Below are 13749 nucleotides of genomic sequence, written 5' to 3'. Positions count from 1 at the left end.
AGTCAAAGTCTGCTTTTGTGAAGTCCAGGGTCTGTAGTATGCTGCTCTCCTTTCTTCCTTTTCTCAGGATCATGAACTTGACCATCTCATGGTCACTGCTACCCAGGTTGCCACCCACTTCTACTTCTCCTACCAATTCTTCCCTGTTTGTGAGCTGCAGATCAAGAGGAGCGCAGCCCCTGGTTGGTTCCTCCAGTAGTTGCATCAGGAAGTTGTCCCCCAACACACTCCAAAAACTTCCTGGATTGTCTGTGCACTGCTGTATTGCTCTTCCAGCAGATGTCAGGGTGATTGAAGTCTCCCATGAGAACCAGGGCCTGTGAACTGGAAACTTCTGTTTGTTGTCTGAAGAAAGTCTTGTCTACTTCTTCCTCCTGATTTGGTGGTCTATAGCAGATACCCACCAACGACATCACCATTGTTGTTCTTGCCTCTAAACTTAACCCAAAGACTCTCAACAGGCTTTTCTCCAGTTTCATACTGGAGCTCTGAACAATCTTACTGCTCTTCTGCATACAGTGCAACTCCTCCGCCTTTTCTCCCTCACCTGTCCTTCCTGAACAGTTTATACCCATCTATGGCATTGCTCCAGTCATGTAAGTTATCCCACCAAGTCTCTGTTATTCCAATCACATCATAGTTCCTTGACTGTGCCAGGACTTCCAATTCTTCCTGCTTGTTTCCCAGACTTCTTGCGTTCGTGTACAGATAAGATAACTAGCTGATTGCCCTACTTTCTCAATATGTGTCAGGAGGCCTCCCCTGTTGCACCCTTCTCCTTGTGTTTCCTCATGGTATCCCCCTTCCCCACTTACCACAGGGCTTAGGTCTCCATCCCACGGCGAACCTAGTTTAAAGCCCTCCTCACTAGGTAAGCAGGTGAAGATGCTCTTCCCTCTCTTTGTTAGGTTGATCCCATCTCCTAGCAATCCTCCTTCCTAGAACAACATCCCGTGGTCAAAGAATCCAAAGCCCTCTCTCCGACACTACCTGCGCAACCACACGTTTACTCCCACAATTCGATGGCCCCTACCAGGGCCTTTTCCTTTGACCGGGAGGATGGACGAGAACATGACTTGTGCCTCAAACTACTTTATCCTTCTTCCTCGAGCCATATAGTCTGCAATGACCTGCTCAAGGTCATTCTTGGCAGTATCAATGGTGCCCATGTGGAGAAGTAGGAAGGGGTAGTGGTCCGAGGGCTTGATCAGTCTCGGCAGACACTCTGTCACATCCTGAATTCTAGCTCCAGGCAAGCAGCACAGTTCTCAAGTTTCTCGGTCTGGACAGTGGATGGATGACTCCATCCCCCTTAGGAGGGAATCCCTCACCACCACCACCACTTGTCTTCTCTTCTTGGGAGTGGTGGTGGTGGAACCCCCATCCCTAGGACAATGTATCTCATGCCTTCTGGTCAATGGAGTCGTCTTCTGATCCCTTTCCTCAGAAGACTCTTCCAAACCATTCTCCACCATAACACCTGTGCAGAAAGGTTTCCTACCTCTATCTTCATTGGAGGTAGATCTCGCTGTTTACTCCTTTTTCCAGATCATTTATGAATATGTTGAACAGACCCTGGCGGGGGGGGGGGACACCACTCTTTACCTCTCTCAATTCTGAAAACTGACCATTTATTCCTGTCCTTTGCTTCCTATCATTTATCCAGTTACTGATCCATGAGAGGATCTTTCGTCTTATCCAAGGACTGCTTAGTTTGCTTTAAGAGCTTTTAGTGAGGGACCTTGTTAAAGGTTTTCTGAAAGTCCAAGTACACTATATCCAATAGATCACCCTTGTCCACATGTTTGTTGACCCCCTCAAAGAATTCTAGTAGATTGGTGAGGCATGATTTCCATATTGACTCTTCTCCCCTAACAAATCGTGTTCATCTATGGGTTTCATAATTTTATAGTTTACTATAGTTTCTACCAATTTGCTTGGGACTGAAGTTAGTTTTACTGGCCTGTAATTGCGAGGATTACCTCTGGAGCCTTTTTAAAATATTGGTGTCACATTAGCTATCCTTCAGTCATCTGGTAGAGAAATTGATTTAAGTGATGAGTAACATACCACATGTAGTAATTCTGCAGTTGCATATTTGAGTTCCCTCAGAACTCTTGGGGGAATCCCATCTGGTCCTGACATAATACTATTTAATTTATAAATTTGTTCCGAAACCTTCTCTACTGATATCTCAATCTGGGACAGTTTCTCAGATTTGTTACCTGAAAGAAATGGCTCAGATATGGGAATTTCCCTCACACCCTTTGCAGTGAATACTGATGCAAATAATTCATTTAGGTTCTCTGCAATGGCTTATCTTCCTTGAGAGCTGCTTTTGCACTTCAAATGTGCAGTGGCCCCACTGATTATTTGGTAGGCCTCCTGCTTCTGATGTACACTTATATATTTTGCGGTTAGTTTTTGAATCTTTGGCTAGTTGCTCTTCTGATTCTTTTTTGGCCTTCCTAATTATGCTTGTACACTTTACTTGCCAGAGTTTGTGCTTCTTTCTGTTTTCCTCAGCATGATTTTACTTCCAATTTTTAAAGGATGCCTTTTTGCCTCTAATCACTTCTTTTACTTTGTTGTTTAGCCATAGTCCTCTTACTATTGTTTTTTAATTTGGAGATATACATTTCATTTGAGTCTCTATAATGTTTTTAAAATTTTTCCATGCAGCTTGCAGGCATTTCACTTTTGTGACTGTACCTTTTAATTTCCGTTTAACTTGCTTCCTCATTTTTGTCTTTTTCTCCTTTCTGAAGTTAAATGCTACTGTGGTGGGCTTCTTTGGTATTTTTCTCTCCACAAGGATGTTAAATTTAATTATATTACACTCACTATTACCAAATAGTTCAGCTATGTTTACCTTGTGAACCAGATCCTGTGCCTCATTTAGGACTAAATCAAGAATTGCCTCTCGCTTTGTGGGTTCCAGGACCAGTTTCTCCAAGAAGTAGTCAGTAATGGTGCCTAGAAATATTATCGCTGCATCCACATCCAGTCAACATGGGGGTAGTTGAAATCCTCCATTATTATTGAGTTTTCAATTTTTATAGCCTCTCTAATCTCCTGGAGCATTTCACAGTCACCCATCACCATCCTGGTGTGTGGTTGGTAGTATATACCTACTGCTATATTTTTAATATTCAAATAAGAAATTTCTATCCATTCTATCTGCCAGATTTAGACATGGCCTGGATGTGAGGATCTAGAGAGAGGTCCTAGTCAAAGATGATGTACAGCATGTTTAACTTTCAGTAAAAGTTATATTCATGCTGTTTTGGATGTTAATACTGTTCTATAAATTGAACTGGAAGTTTTAAATTTGGAAATTCTGAATAAGCTTTAGAAGTTTCTGTTAAGGGATGGGAAGTATAGTAAATAATTTTTGAAAGACTTCTACTACAGAACTATTACCGTAGCTATATATCTGCCAAGAGCAGAGGCTTGTGTTGAAGGCACCTTTTTTTTGTGAACATGTAAATTGCTACGAGTTGAAGAATAGCTCTCTGAAGAGGATGTTATATTCTTATTGAATAACACCATGACAGATAGGAGAATGGCTGTTCATTCTTTCTCTAAAGTGCATCTGCAGATATATACATTTTATCAGTTTGGAGTACTAGACCTGTTAATTATTCCAAATGTAGATCTTTAAATCGGTATCAAGTTCAGTGAAATTAATTTAGATATTTTAAATTGAAAATAAAACACAGAAGAGATAACCAGGCTTTCACTTGGAAAATTACAATTTTGGAACATTTTGTTCTTTGGTCTCTGGGTTATCATGCTAGAGCAGTTCTCAAAACAGTGCAAGGCAGGTTAGGGATGCAGAGGTTTCAGCTGTACATCTCAATTCTGAATTGAGGAATAGTACTGGTAAAAGGTGAGTTTGGAGCTGCAAAATTCTTGTTTTAATTCCTACAGTTCCTCTTTAAACCACTTGTAATTTAGGCTGGATTGCATATGAGTTAGACTGCCATTTGGCTAAGGAAAAATATAAATTTATAATTAGATCATATTATAAAAGATAAAAGGCGATTGTAATAATTTTCTCTCTCTTTTGACATTTTGTTCGCTACCTTGTGTGACTCGGGATGCCTAGGGCAGCCCTCACTGGAAATGCCAAGGTCAGGGCAGGTTGCAAAAGGGAGGGCAGACACTCCCAAGACTGGTGGGTAACACTGAAGTTATTCTCCTCAACCAGTCACAAACTCTGCTTCTGATTGCCCACACTGGTTATCAAGAAGCAAAAAAAGAAACCACACAGATCCCTTTACTACATTCTAGTTCTCAGGTTCCCAGTCAGCATGTAGTAAAGAGAGAAGTTATTTTAAAAACTCTGCTCACATATACAAAATGTTCTTCTGACCTCAAAGGGTCAGCCACATTACCAGATCAGTACAGGTTTGGATCTTACCCAGAACACCATACTGCCAGCCAATCCTTGAGTGTCTAAAACTAAAGATTTATTATAATGAAAGAACAAAAAGAGAGATGTTAAATGGTAAAACAGTCACATACAAACAAAGACTTCAAAATCCATATATCAGGTTCCTAGCAGTATTGGCGAGTTTGCTGGCTTGAAAGTCCCCCTGGAATACATTCACAGCTTGAATGGGTCATTCAGTCCTTTGTTCAGAGCTTCAGTTTGTAGCAGAGTTCCTCCAGAGGTAAGAAGCAGGATTGGAGACAAAATGGAGAAGATGCAGCTGCCTTTTATAGTCTTTTTGCCATGCAGCCTGTGCTTCCTTTGTTTCAAGCACAAGCTGCCCAGCACATGTCTTGAAAACCTTAGGGTTCTGTCTGTACTGGAGCTGTCTGCAGGCTTGGGAAGACATCATTTTACACAGTGGTGATTTTTGGAAGATTATCTTCACAACCAGAGGGCTAAGAGCCAGTCTTTGGTATATCTGTGTAGGACCACAGCACAGATGGAGAGAGGCTGACAGGTGGCTTTAAACTGTCTTTGCATTCCCCAAATCCTAAGGTCATAAGACTGCTGGGTTATGTTTCTGGCATAAAATAGCCTCAGGCCCCAAGAAAGGGGTCTGGTAGCTATGAATGCCCAGATGTAGAGACCCCTTAGGTACGCCCATTGTGCCAGAAAAAGAAAAGCGGGATGGAGGTTGTGACGTTGCACTCTATATGCTTTATGGCAATATGCTTATGGATATGACATAACTGGAATATGCTTTATGCTAAACACCCCTTATATGCTGTCATTAGAAAGCTTGTAATCTACTAAGTGTGTTCATCCTATTTGCATGCATTATTTCTATATCTGGAGTTAGGAAACCAAGATATAAACTTGTATCACTGATGTAAACATACTAAATGGAGGCCATTAAGGGTGCTCCAGAAACATTCAGTTGTAAATGGCCTTAGTTATTTGAAAGCCTTCCTATGTATGTGTGGGCCAACCCAGGAAGAATGGAGACTAAGGGTTTTACAGTGACATGTGACCCTGTCACCTGATAATGAAATCCATCTCCAGTCATGAGAAAACCCCTACTTACCACCTGAGATGTCTGCTGGAACTAACAAGGCCTGTACCAGGGGAAAGGATTGGTCTGTGCATATCTCTCTCAGTGATATAGAGGGTGAATAATTTACAAATTTACCCTGTATAAGCTTTATACAGAGTAAAACGGATTTATTTGGGGTTTGGTTCGCATTGGGAGCTGGGTGTCTGGGTGCTGGAGACAGGTAACCCGGTGAGCTGTTTTTAGTTAAAGTTTGCAGCTTTGTGGGCGTGCCCCAGACCCTGGGTCTGTGTTGCAGCAGGCTAGCGTGTCTGGCTCAACAAGGCAGGGTTCTGGAGTCCCAAGCCGGCAGGGAAAACGGGCTCAAAGGTAAATTCAGCACATCAGGTGACAGTCCCAAGGGGATCTCTATGACCAAACCTGTCACAGAGGTGTCATAGGAGCCACTACTTTTGACCTCACTGGCCAGCTCAGCTGGTTTTAAGGTGCAAAGTAGCTTTAATGGACCAGTGAATTTGGCCCAGGATATGTCTTTAAGAAGGATGTGTCTTTCTCTCAGAAGGATGATAGGGAGATGGGGGGAAGGAAGAGAAAGAGGTTCTGTGTAAGCTCATGGTAACTACCTGGAAAAGATTTATTTATACTTGCCGTAAGGGAGTGGGCTTTTCAAGCCCTGGAAGTAAGTTTGTAATGCATTTTCATTGGTATTTTTACTACCTTGTGTAGGTTCAGAGTGCAAGTTTTCGGGGTTGGAAAGAAGTGACCTCTATGTTCAATAAAGATGATGAACAACAATTGCTAGCAGAATGCAAGTCTCCAAAATCAAAAGGGTAAGTAAACCTTAGTGGCAATTAGAAAATTAGAGAATTAGAAAATCAGCAAGCTGAGGAGAATAGCTGCAGGATCACTGGAGTTAGTAAAGGTAGGGCCTAAAGAACCAATTTAGAAAAAAAAAATACTAATCTATTGAAAGTTTCAGAAAGCTAAATGGTTTATATTTTTGGAACTGTTAAATTTGCATTCTTCAAATTTGATCTCTTATTTAAGCTTTGAACTTAAAATGTGTAGGGCCTGCTCTACTAGGCTGGGCGATTTCCTATACATATTGGGGGACAGCCACAATAAATGTAGTTGGAATAACAGCCTTTTACTGTAGAATGAAGCTACTGTAGAAAGTAATTAAAAGTTTTTGAAATTTTTTTCCCTCTTAGGTATAGTTTAGCACTTTAAACTGTGATCAAGCCAATATGTATAATATCTATTGCCCTGTTATTCCTCCTCTGAGTTGACTAAATTTCATTTTGTAGTGAAAAAATCAGTTCAAAGCTTCTTTTAATGCTCTTGACTGATTTTTCTGTTTTTAAATCAAAATTAAGTAACTAATTGGGGGTGCAAGTGAAGTGCTGGATAACCAATAGCAGCCCTCTGAAATTTTAAGCCAGTATAACTTTTTTCTTTAAAAAACACAAAAACAAAACAAAAACCCTCTCAAATAAGTCCTTATAATGTGGTTGGACACTGAAAAGGGACTGTGTAAAGTGGTACTTTCTAATCCATCATATCTGATCCTTGCATATAAAGATTCAGTTTAGCAATGAAAATGTTTTGACTGTTTTTATTCTTAATAACACTCCAGAACAAGCACAGCTTAGAAAGAATCAAACTTTCTCTCGCTCTTGTGCTTCATTTAATATAATTGTTTTCTAAGTTCCAGTGACAGGGCCAATCAAGTTACACCTGAAGACAACAGTTACACTGACACTTTGAGCCCAGATTACTTACGGAATGCTAATGTGAGAAGGAAAGAACCCAGCTTAAGTCTAGATTCTCAGGTTGAGTTTGTAGAATTGACAATTGCATAATATCTTCTGACTTGTAAAGCGAGCACACATGATATGGAAATTGAGATAGTGTAAACATGGAAAAACATGGTCATTTTTAATCAGTTTTCAGAGTACAACTGAACTTTAAGGTTAATTTTGATGTAAACAGCTCTTGATTTTTTTATTTTTATTTTATAGAAAATGAAACTAAGTGATCATGCTATGAAAAATGAGGAAATCACTGGGAAATCTATAGTTGGGTATAATTAGATTTGGGGTTGGAAAGGAATTTTCCATTGGATCAGATTGGCAGAGACCCTGAGGGTGTTTTGTGTTCATCTGCAACATGGGGCACCGGTCACTTGCAGGTTTAAAGTAATGTAAATGGTGGATTGTCTGTAACTTGAAATCTTTAATTAATGATTTGAGGACTTCAGTAACTCAGCCAGAGATGTTGGGGTCTGTTACAGAAGTGGGTGGGTGAGGTTCTGTGGCCTGCAAGGTGCAGGAGGTCAGAGTAGATGATCATGATGGTCCCTTCTGACCTTAAAATCTATGAGTCTATGAGATTAAAATAGCTAAAACAGATTTTTGGTTTTAACAACAGAGGAAAGATTTCTTAAAGTACTGATATTCAATCACTTCTATTTAATTGGGATATTAATAATTTCCCTATTTCAGCGTTGCAAGCTGAAATTAAAACAGTGTTTTCATTTTTAACCCCCTCTTCCCCAACTATATTCAATGGTTTACTTTAACTGCAATAAGGACATTTGACTGTGCATTATTAGTGGGTAATGGAAACTTTGAATCTGCTTCACTTTATAACTCACTGCACATCAAAGGTTATGTATACATCAGCACTACTATCTGATTGTCTGTGTTTTACTATTTAATTGTATACAAACTTACTTGTATAAACACTTGACATTTTGCATTTTTAAATGCTGTACAGTGCAAATATTAAGTTTATTAATCTATACACAGCTGAAAATCTAAATTCTTATTTCAGATACCCTGTATATAGTCCCTCTTTTGTTTGAAAGAGAAATGTAGCTAGCAGAGATTTCATAAGGTGATTTTTATGGTAATGCATTGTGGCCAATATAGTACAAATCTTTTCAGGAAAGCTGGTAACTATAAAAGCATTTCAATGCACATTAAATATTTTTGGACATAACCTGGCAGGGTGACAATTGATGTATGAAACTTAGCATTACAGTGACCGAATACTAAAGCTGGTTGGCAAATGATAAACATTTTCATAATTTATTTCCTTTTAACACTGGGGTAAATTTACCTAATTGAATGCTATAATGTTGTTAAGTATAGTTCAAAAATAATGTATACAAAGATATAAACCATCAGATTTGGTTGAATTGTAACACCCAATATGTCTTGCATTCACCCACTTAGCTTGTTCTAGATTATCATATCATTGTATCTTGCTTGGGACCAGAAGTCTGGCGAGCTGCTCTATCTGAAGCTGACAGTAATGAAGCTTGAATATGTTAGCATGGCATGGTCCCCATCACGGGCTGTGAATGTGTCTGCATGCTCAGCTTTGGATAAAGTGCAAACATAATTTTAACATATAAGAATTACTGCATGACCTTATTGCTATTTCTGTAGGACAAGATTTTCACTTTGAAATGTAACAGTTACATTAGTATTATAAATAACCATTGTACACTTTGCTTAATTAGAGAAATGAAATTACATAACTTCATAGACATGTGTTATGTCAAACAAAGTAGTTTAGATAATTGAACTTTTCTCTATGAACTGCTCAAAGAAAACTGGAACAAATTATATTTAGGATGCAATGTGTTCCGCAAACATTGATGGTTATAAATACACTTTTAAAAGTCTTTAGAACTTGGTTGAAAACAAAATTTAACTCTCTCAAAACTTGGCTCCTTTAAAAAAAAAAAAAAAAAAAAAAAAAACCCATACAAACTCTGGTTTAGTGCAAGGGTAAGTTAGGGCATTAAATACAAAGGGGTACAGAGTATCAGGTTGAGTAGCACCTTACTTAACAAGTGATTCCACTCATTTCAGCGTGATCATTCATAGAGTAAGGAATCCTATTCTTTATTAATAAAGATAATGGAATTTGGCGCAAAATATTTCAAATGCTCATATTGATGGCTTTGGTTTTTTGCGTCAGAGTATTTCTTTGGAAACTGGGAAAAAATCTCTTGTCTCTTCCCTCTTTTTCTCGTATCTAATTTATTGAATTCCTCAGTCAACCTGAAAAGTTTTAGTGGTTGTGTGTGTTTGCTCTTCTTTTTTAAAATTTTGTTCATGATCTCCCAGTGCACAGATCCTGCAAGTTGTTCATATTGGGAGACTCGTATGCACATTCAGTGCTCCATTGACTTCTTGGAAGCTTAGCATAGGCAGAGGGGTCAACTTGTGCAGAACAACTTCCAGGCCTAATCTCTTCTTTGGTGTGTGAAAATCATCTCCAGACTTCTTTCTACTGAAAAAATGTAGAGATTTGATTTGTTTGTGTGCTTAAAAATATTCTTCTCTTGTTCAAAAGAAAAAATTTGCAAGGATAGCTTTGAATTTTCCACACTCTCATCAAGGGTGTTGCAAACATATCCTTTTTTGGTAGCTGAAGATATGAAAATATAGTAGAGGAATGAAGTCCCATATAATAATTATAAATAATTTAATGATACAAGGAATTGTTACATATTTAGATATTTATTTTATGGTAGCTTTGTATAAAACAAAGAGGATTTTTTAAAAAAGCTGTTCAGTTTAAAAAATAGTCCTACACTTAAGGAAATCTTCTGTTTTTGTGAGTTGATTTGGCAGAACCAGTTTAGGAAAATTTATCTTTTGCTATCTTGAATAAATTTGTCCTCTAAAGAGAGTTTGATGTTTTTAATGGGAAGAAACATCAATGTTTAAATACATTTTTTGTTATTCTCTAGAACTAATTTAAAATTAAAAGAAGATGTGAAGTCAGAAAAGAAATCTGGATTTTGGGACAGTTTGGCAATAAAACAGAACACCCAAAGCAGGAAACCAGATCAGATTGAAGGGTGGGAACCACCGCAGATTACTACTGGAGACCCCATCAGTGATGCAGGCAATACTGTAAGTGACTATCCATCCTGGTCAGGTTGGGAAGATGAGACCAAAGGCTCCACAAAATACACCAACCTTGCAAGCTCAGGAAACAGTTCCAGGTGGAGTATCAAATCAGCGGGAAAGCTGGTTAGTATTAGAAGACAGAGCAAAGGTAACCTTACTGATAACTGGGAAGAACTAGAATGACACAAATAATGTGAAGTACTTTACAAATAAGAATAGAAAAGTTCCATGATTTACATGTGTATTTAAACCAAAATTAAATCTGCTCAGTATTGCACCTTTATACTGTACTTTGTTTTATTCAAATTGTTAGAGATTGTTTTCTCACATTTTCTTATTACATTGTTGGATAGTTAGGTTTTCCACACTGAAAAGATGAAGAACCTATTTTGTGCCTATATTTCATATTCAGACTCTGAAGTATGTTGGAATGTTGGTTTAACCAAAAAGTGAAAAAAAAAAAAAAAAGTAATTCCTTAGCAAATGTAAAGTACAGGTTGTGAATTTTGACTGCCTTATGTAGGAACTTCCATGAGCCTGGGGTCCTGGGTTTTCTGATTCTTAAGGATCACTCGAGATTTTATTTTTGATTCTGTCTCTTTAAGTAACAGTTCCAATATGCAGCTTGCCACAACAATGCTTCCATTTGATAAATGGTTTTCCAGATCTTCAGCGTGAGTACATGCTTCTCTGATTTGTCCATACAAGATGCTACATTTTCACAACGTGCTATGTTATAGTACGTGAAATGTGAGAACACCAAATGAGTCTTCCAAAGTTTATACTGAACGGTCCTTATCGTTGTGAAAAGTTGGCAGTTTTTAAAAACAAATTTGTCATGCTAAAAATAAAGATAAATATTTATTAAACATCGGGAAGCAAACATTACAGTTGGATGTAAGGGGAATTCAATATTTGAAACCCTTACTTTTCAATCTAGGGATATATTGCTCCTCATGGAGGTGGTGAATGTTCTTGTTTTTACAAAAGCTGGTCCTTGTTCAAATTGTTTAATCTTGGTCCTACATTTATTTTTTGTAAGAAAGGATCTGATGATGCCCTTTGGCATTTTCAGTGTAGCTAAGCAATTGCAAGTACATTCACACACACACAAGTTTTAATGCTTTTTTGTTATAAGGCTCCATCTTATTAGCTATGGATACTTTTATTTTTAGTGAAAAGGGGAAAAGCATGAAACTTTACACTAGAGATGTGAGATGTACATAAACACTAAAAGTGCCTCTTTATAACATGCCATTATTTTAATGACATAATTAGTATTATGTCCAACATCAGATCTAAAACCAGTTTCCATTTTGTTTTATATATACTGTATAAATACTACTTTAACACTTAGGGAAAAAAAAACCCTAATGTTTCATCAAATACAGATGTTAGGATTTTTCTCTCCTGAATGTTAAACTGGTATTATAGTTACAAATTAGATAGAGTATAATATATGTCATTTGTAACTCTTTCTATATTATATATTCTACAGCAATATGACTACCATGAGTAGGAAGCTCAAATACCCATTTCAAACAAATCAAAACCTTTATAAGAAATTAAAATGTACTGTTAATATGCTAAACATGTCTTGTTGTATAAATATTTTTCACAAGAAGTCTCTGCTAACCAAAAGGATGCTTGCAATTTTCTTTAAACGTTTCTGCTGGTGCCTGTCTTTCCACTGCCACATTTGCCCCCCAACATATACACTGATGTATGTCCTTCTGGTTTGCAGTATCCAAATGGATATTCATTTGAAATCAGTGAAATCTCTGCTATATAGATCTGCCTGTATGGAAACAGTGTGTCAAAACATGTCCTTTTTTAAAAATAGAATGTTACGAGACACTGTTTTAAAATTATATAAAGGAACATCAGTGGTTGGCTGCTGCAAAACTGGGTCTCTTGGTTTGTAAATTTATTATTACAAAAATTAATAGGGGAGAAAGGGCTGGAGTTACATTATGCTGTATACGAGTTAGGTATTATTATTATTTGGCTCCATTAGGAAAAATACATATTCACCTTAGGCAAGAAACAGGTTTATACAAACTTCTGTTCTGGGCATGAGTATAGAAAATCCTTGCTAATTTTTGTAAAAGATGCTCTGTTCTGCAGTTTATGGAAAGCATTTATAGAGCAGGAGCAAAAGTGTGGCGTGTTGGCAGTTAGTGCTAACATAAAGGGATTGAAGCAAATCTACTAGGAACCCTCAATATTTTACTGGGGGAGAAGAGTCAAGGATGCCATTTTTTCCTCCAGTGGAAGCTCCGTTTATACTGTTACCAGTAAAAGTTATGTCTTGCACATTATACTGCTAAGTGCCTGTATTTCACTTTGATGATGTATTTGTGATGCACAGCTGAACTGAGAAGTTAATTTTCATTTTTTGTTTTTAAATTTCCAATAAAGGATATAGTCTCAAGGCAGAAATTTATTATAAAAGAAAGCTGTATCTAAATGAGAACTTGAGATATGTAAATGTAAGGTCTGACTTTCTTAACTATACAAATGTTTTTTAAAAAGTGGTTTCCTCAGACATAGTTCTTTAATTATAAAGACAAATATTAAATTTAATATAATTTATTGTTCTGCTTTGGTAACATTTCTGTTTTGAGAACACAGTGGGGTGATATTTTCTTCTGTAATGTTCATAGACTTTTTGTTAAATATCTATCCAGAGATTGATTTTTTTTTTTAAATGTTTAGCTACAATGTACATTCATGGACTTATGCTATACATAACTCCATGTGTGGAACAGGAGTAGAATATGCCCCTTAAAGTTTGTTTTGAAATTGCATTTCAATCCTATGTGAACTGGTTTAGAAGAAAGATAGCATCAAAATTGTATACTAAAATTGCACAAAATGAATAAAATGTTTATATTGTTTTTTCATTGCCGATCTGCATGATTGTTGTCTTAAACTTAATGGGAGTAAGATGCTCCGTAACTGTAACTAGTCACTTAATATTAAATAAAAGTTCTTTTCTGGGTATTTTTATTTATTAGCATCACTTGCAAAAATATAGTATTTTCACATCTTAATAAAGAATCAATTTGAACTGAAATGCCTCATTCCATAATTTTTGTTCCATATTCATGCCTGTATATGTGATCTGATTTGCCGTAAAGCTATGTGATTAGTGTTTGTATGTAACTCTCAGGTTCTTGAGTCATCTTAGAATTCATTCAAGGAAGTAATAGATATGTCTAAACAAATACGTGTGTATATAATGATGCATGTCTGAATTCTCCTAGAAGTAGCAAATATCCTAGCTATGAAGTGTTGCCTTTTGTTTTTGTAGTGAGAGA

The 13749-nt window shown here is 37.1% G+C and overlaps 1 protein-coding gene across 1 annotated transcript in view; it reads left to right on the top strand.

Annotated features, from left to right (window-relative positions):
* LOC119853188 (testis development related protein) overlaps positions 1–13499 on the top strand; it is a 42648-nt gene extending 29149 nt beyond the window's left edge. The window contains 2 exon segments of the mRNA XM_038395916.2: positions 6219–6322; positions 10264–13499. Of these exon segments, the coding sequence (XP_038251844.2) occupies positions 6219–6322; positions 10264–10609 (450 nt within the window). The 3' untranslated portion in view covers positions 10610–13499.
* Positions 13500–13749: the final 250 nt, after the last annotated feature.

The sequence above is a fragment of the Dermochelys coriacea genome, chromosome 3 (genome assembly GCF_009764565.3).
Source record: "Dermochelys coriacea isolate rDerCor1 chromosome 3, rDerCor1.pri.v4, whole genome shotgun sequence".
Taxonomy (NCBI): Eukaryota; Metazoa; Chordata; order Testudines; family Dermochelyidae; genus Dermochelys; species Dermochelys coriacea.
Note: the sequence above shows the minus strand (reverse complement) of the source record. Positions and strands in the feature narration are given on the sequence as shown.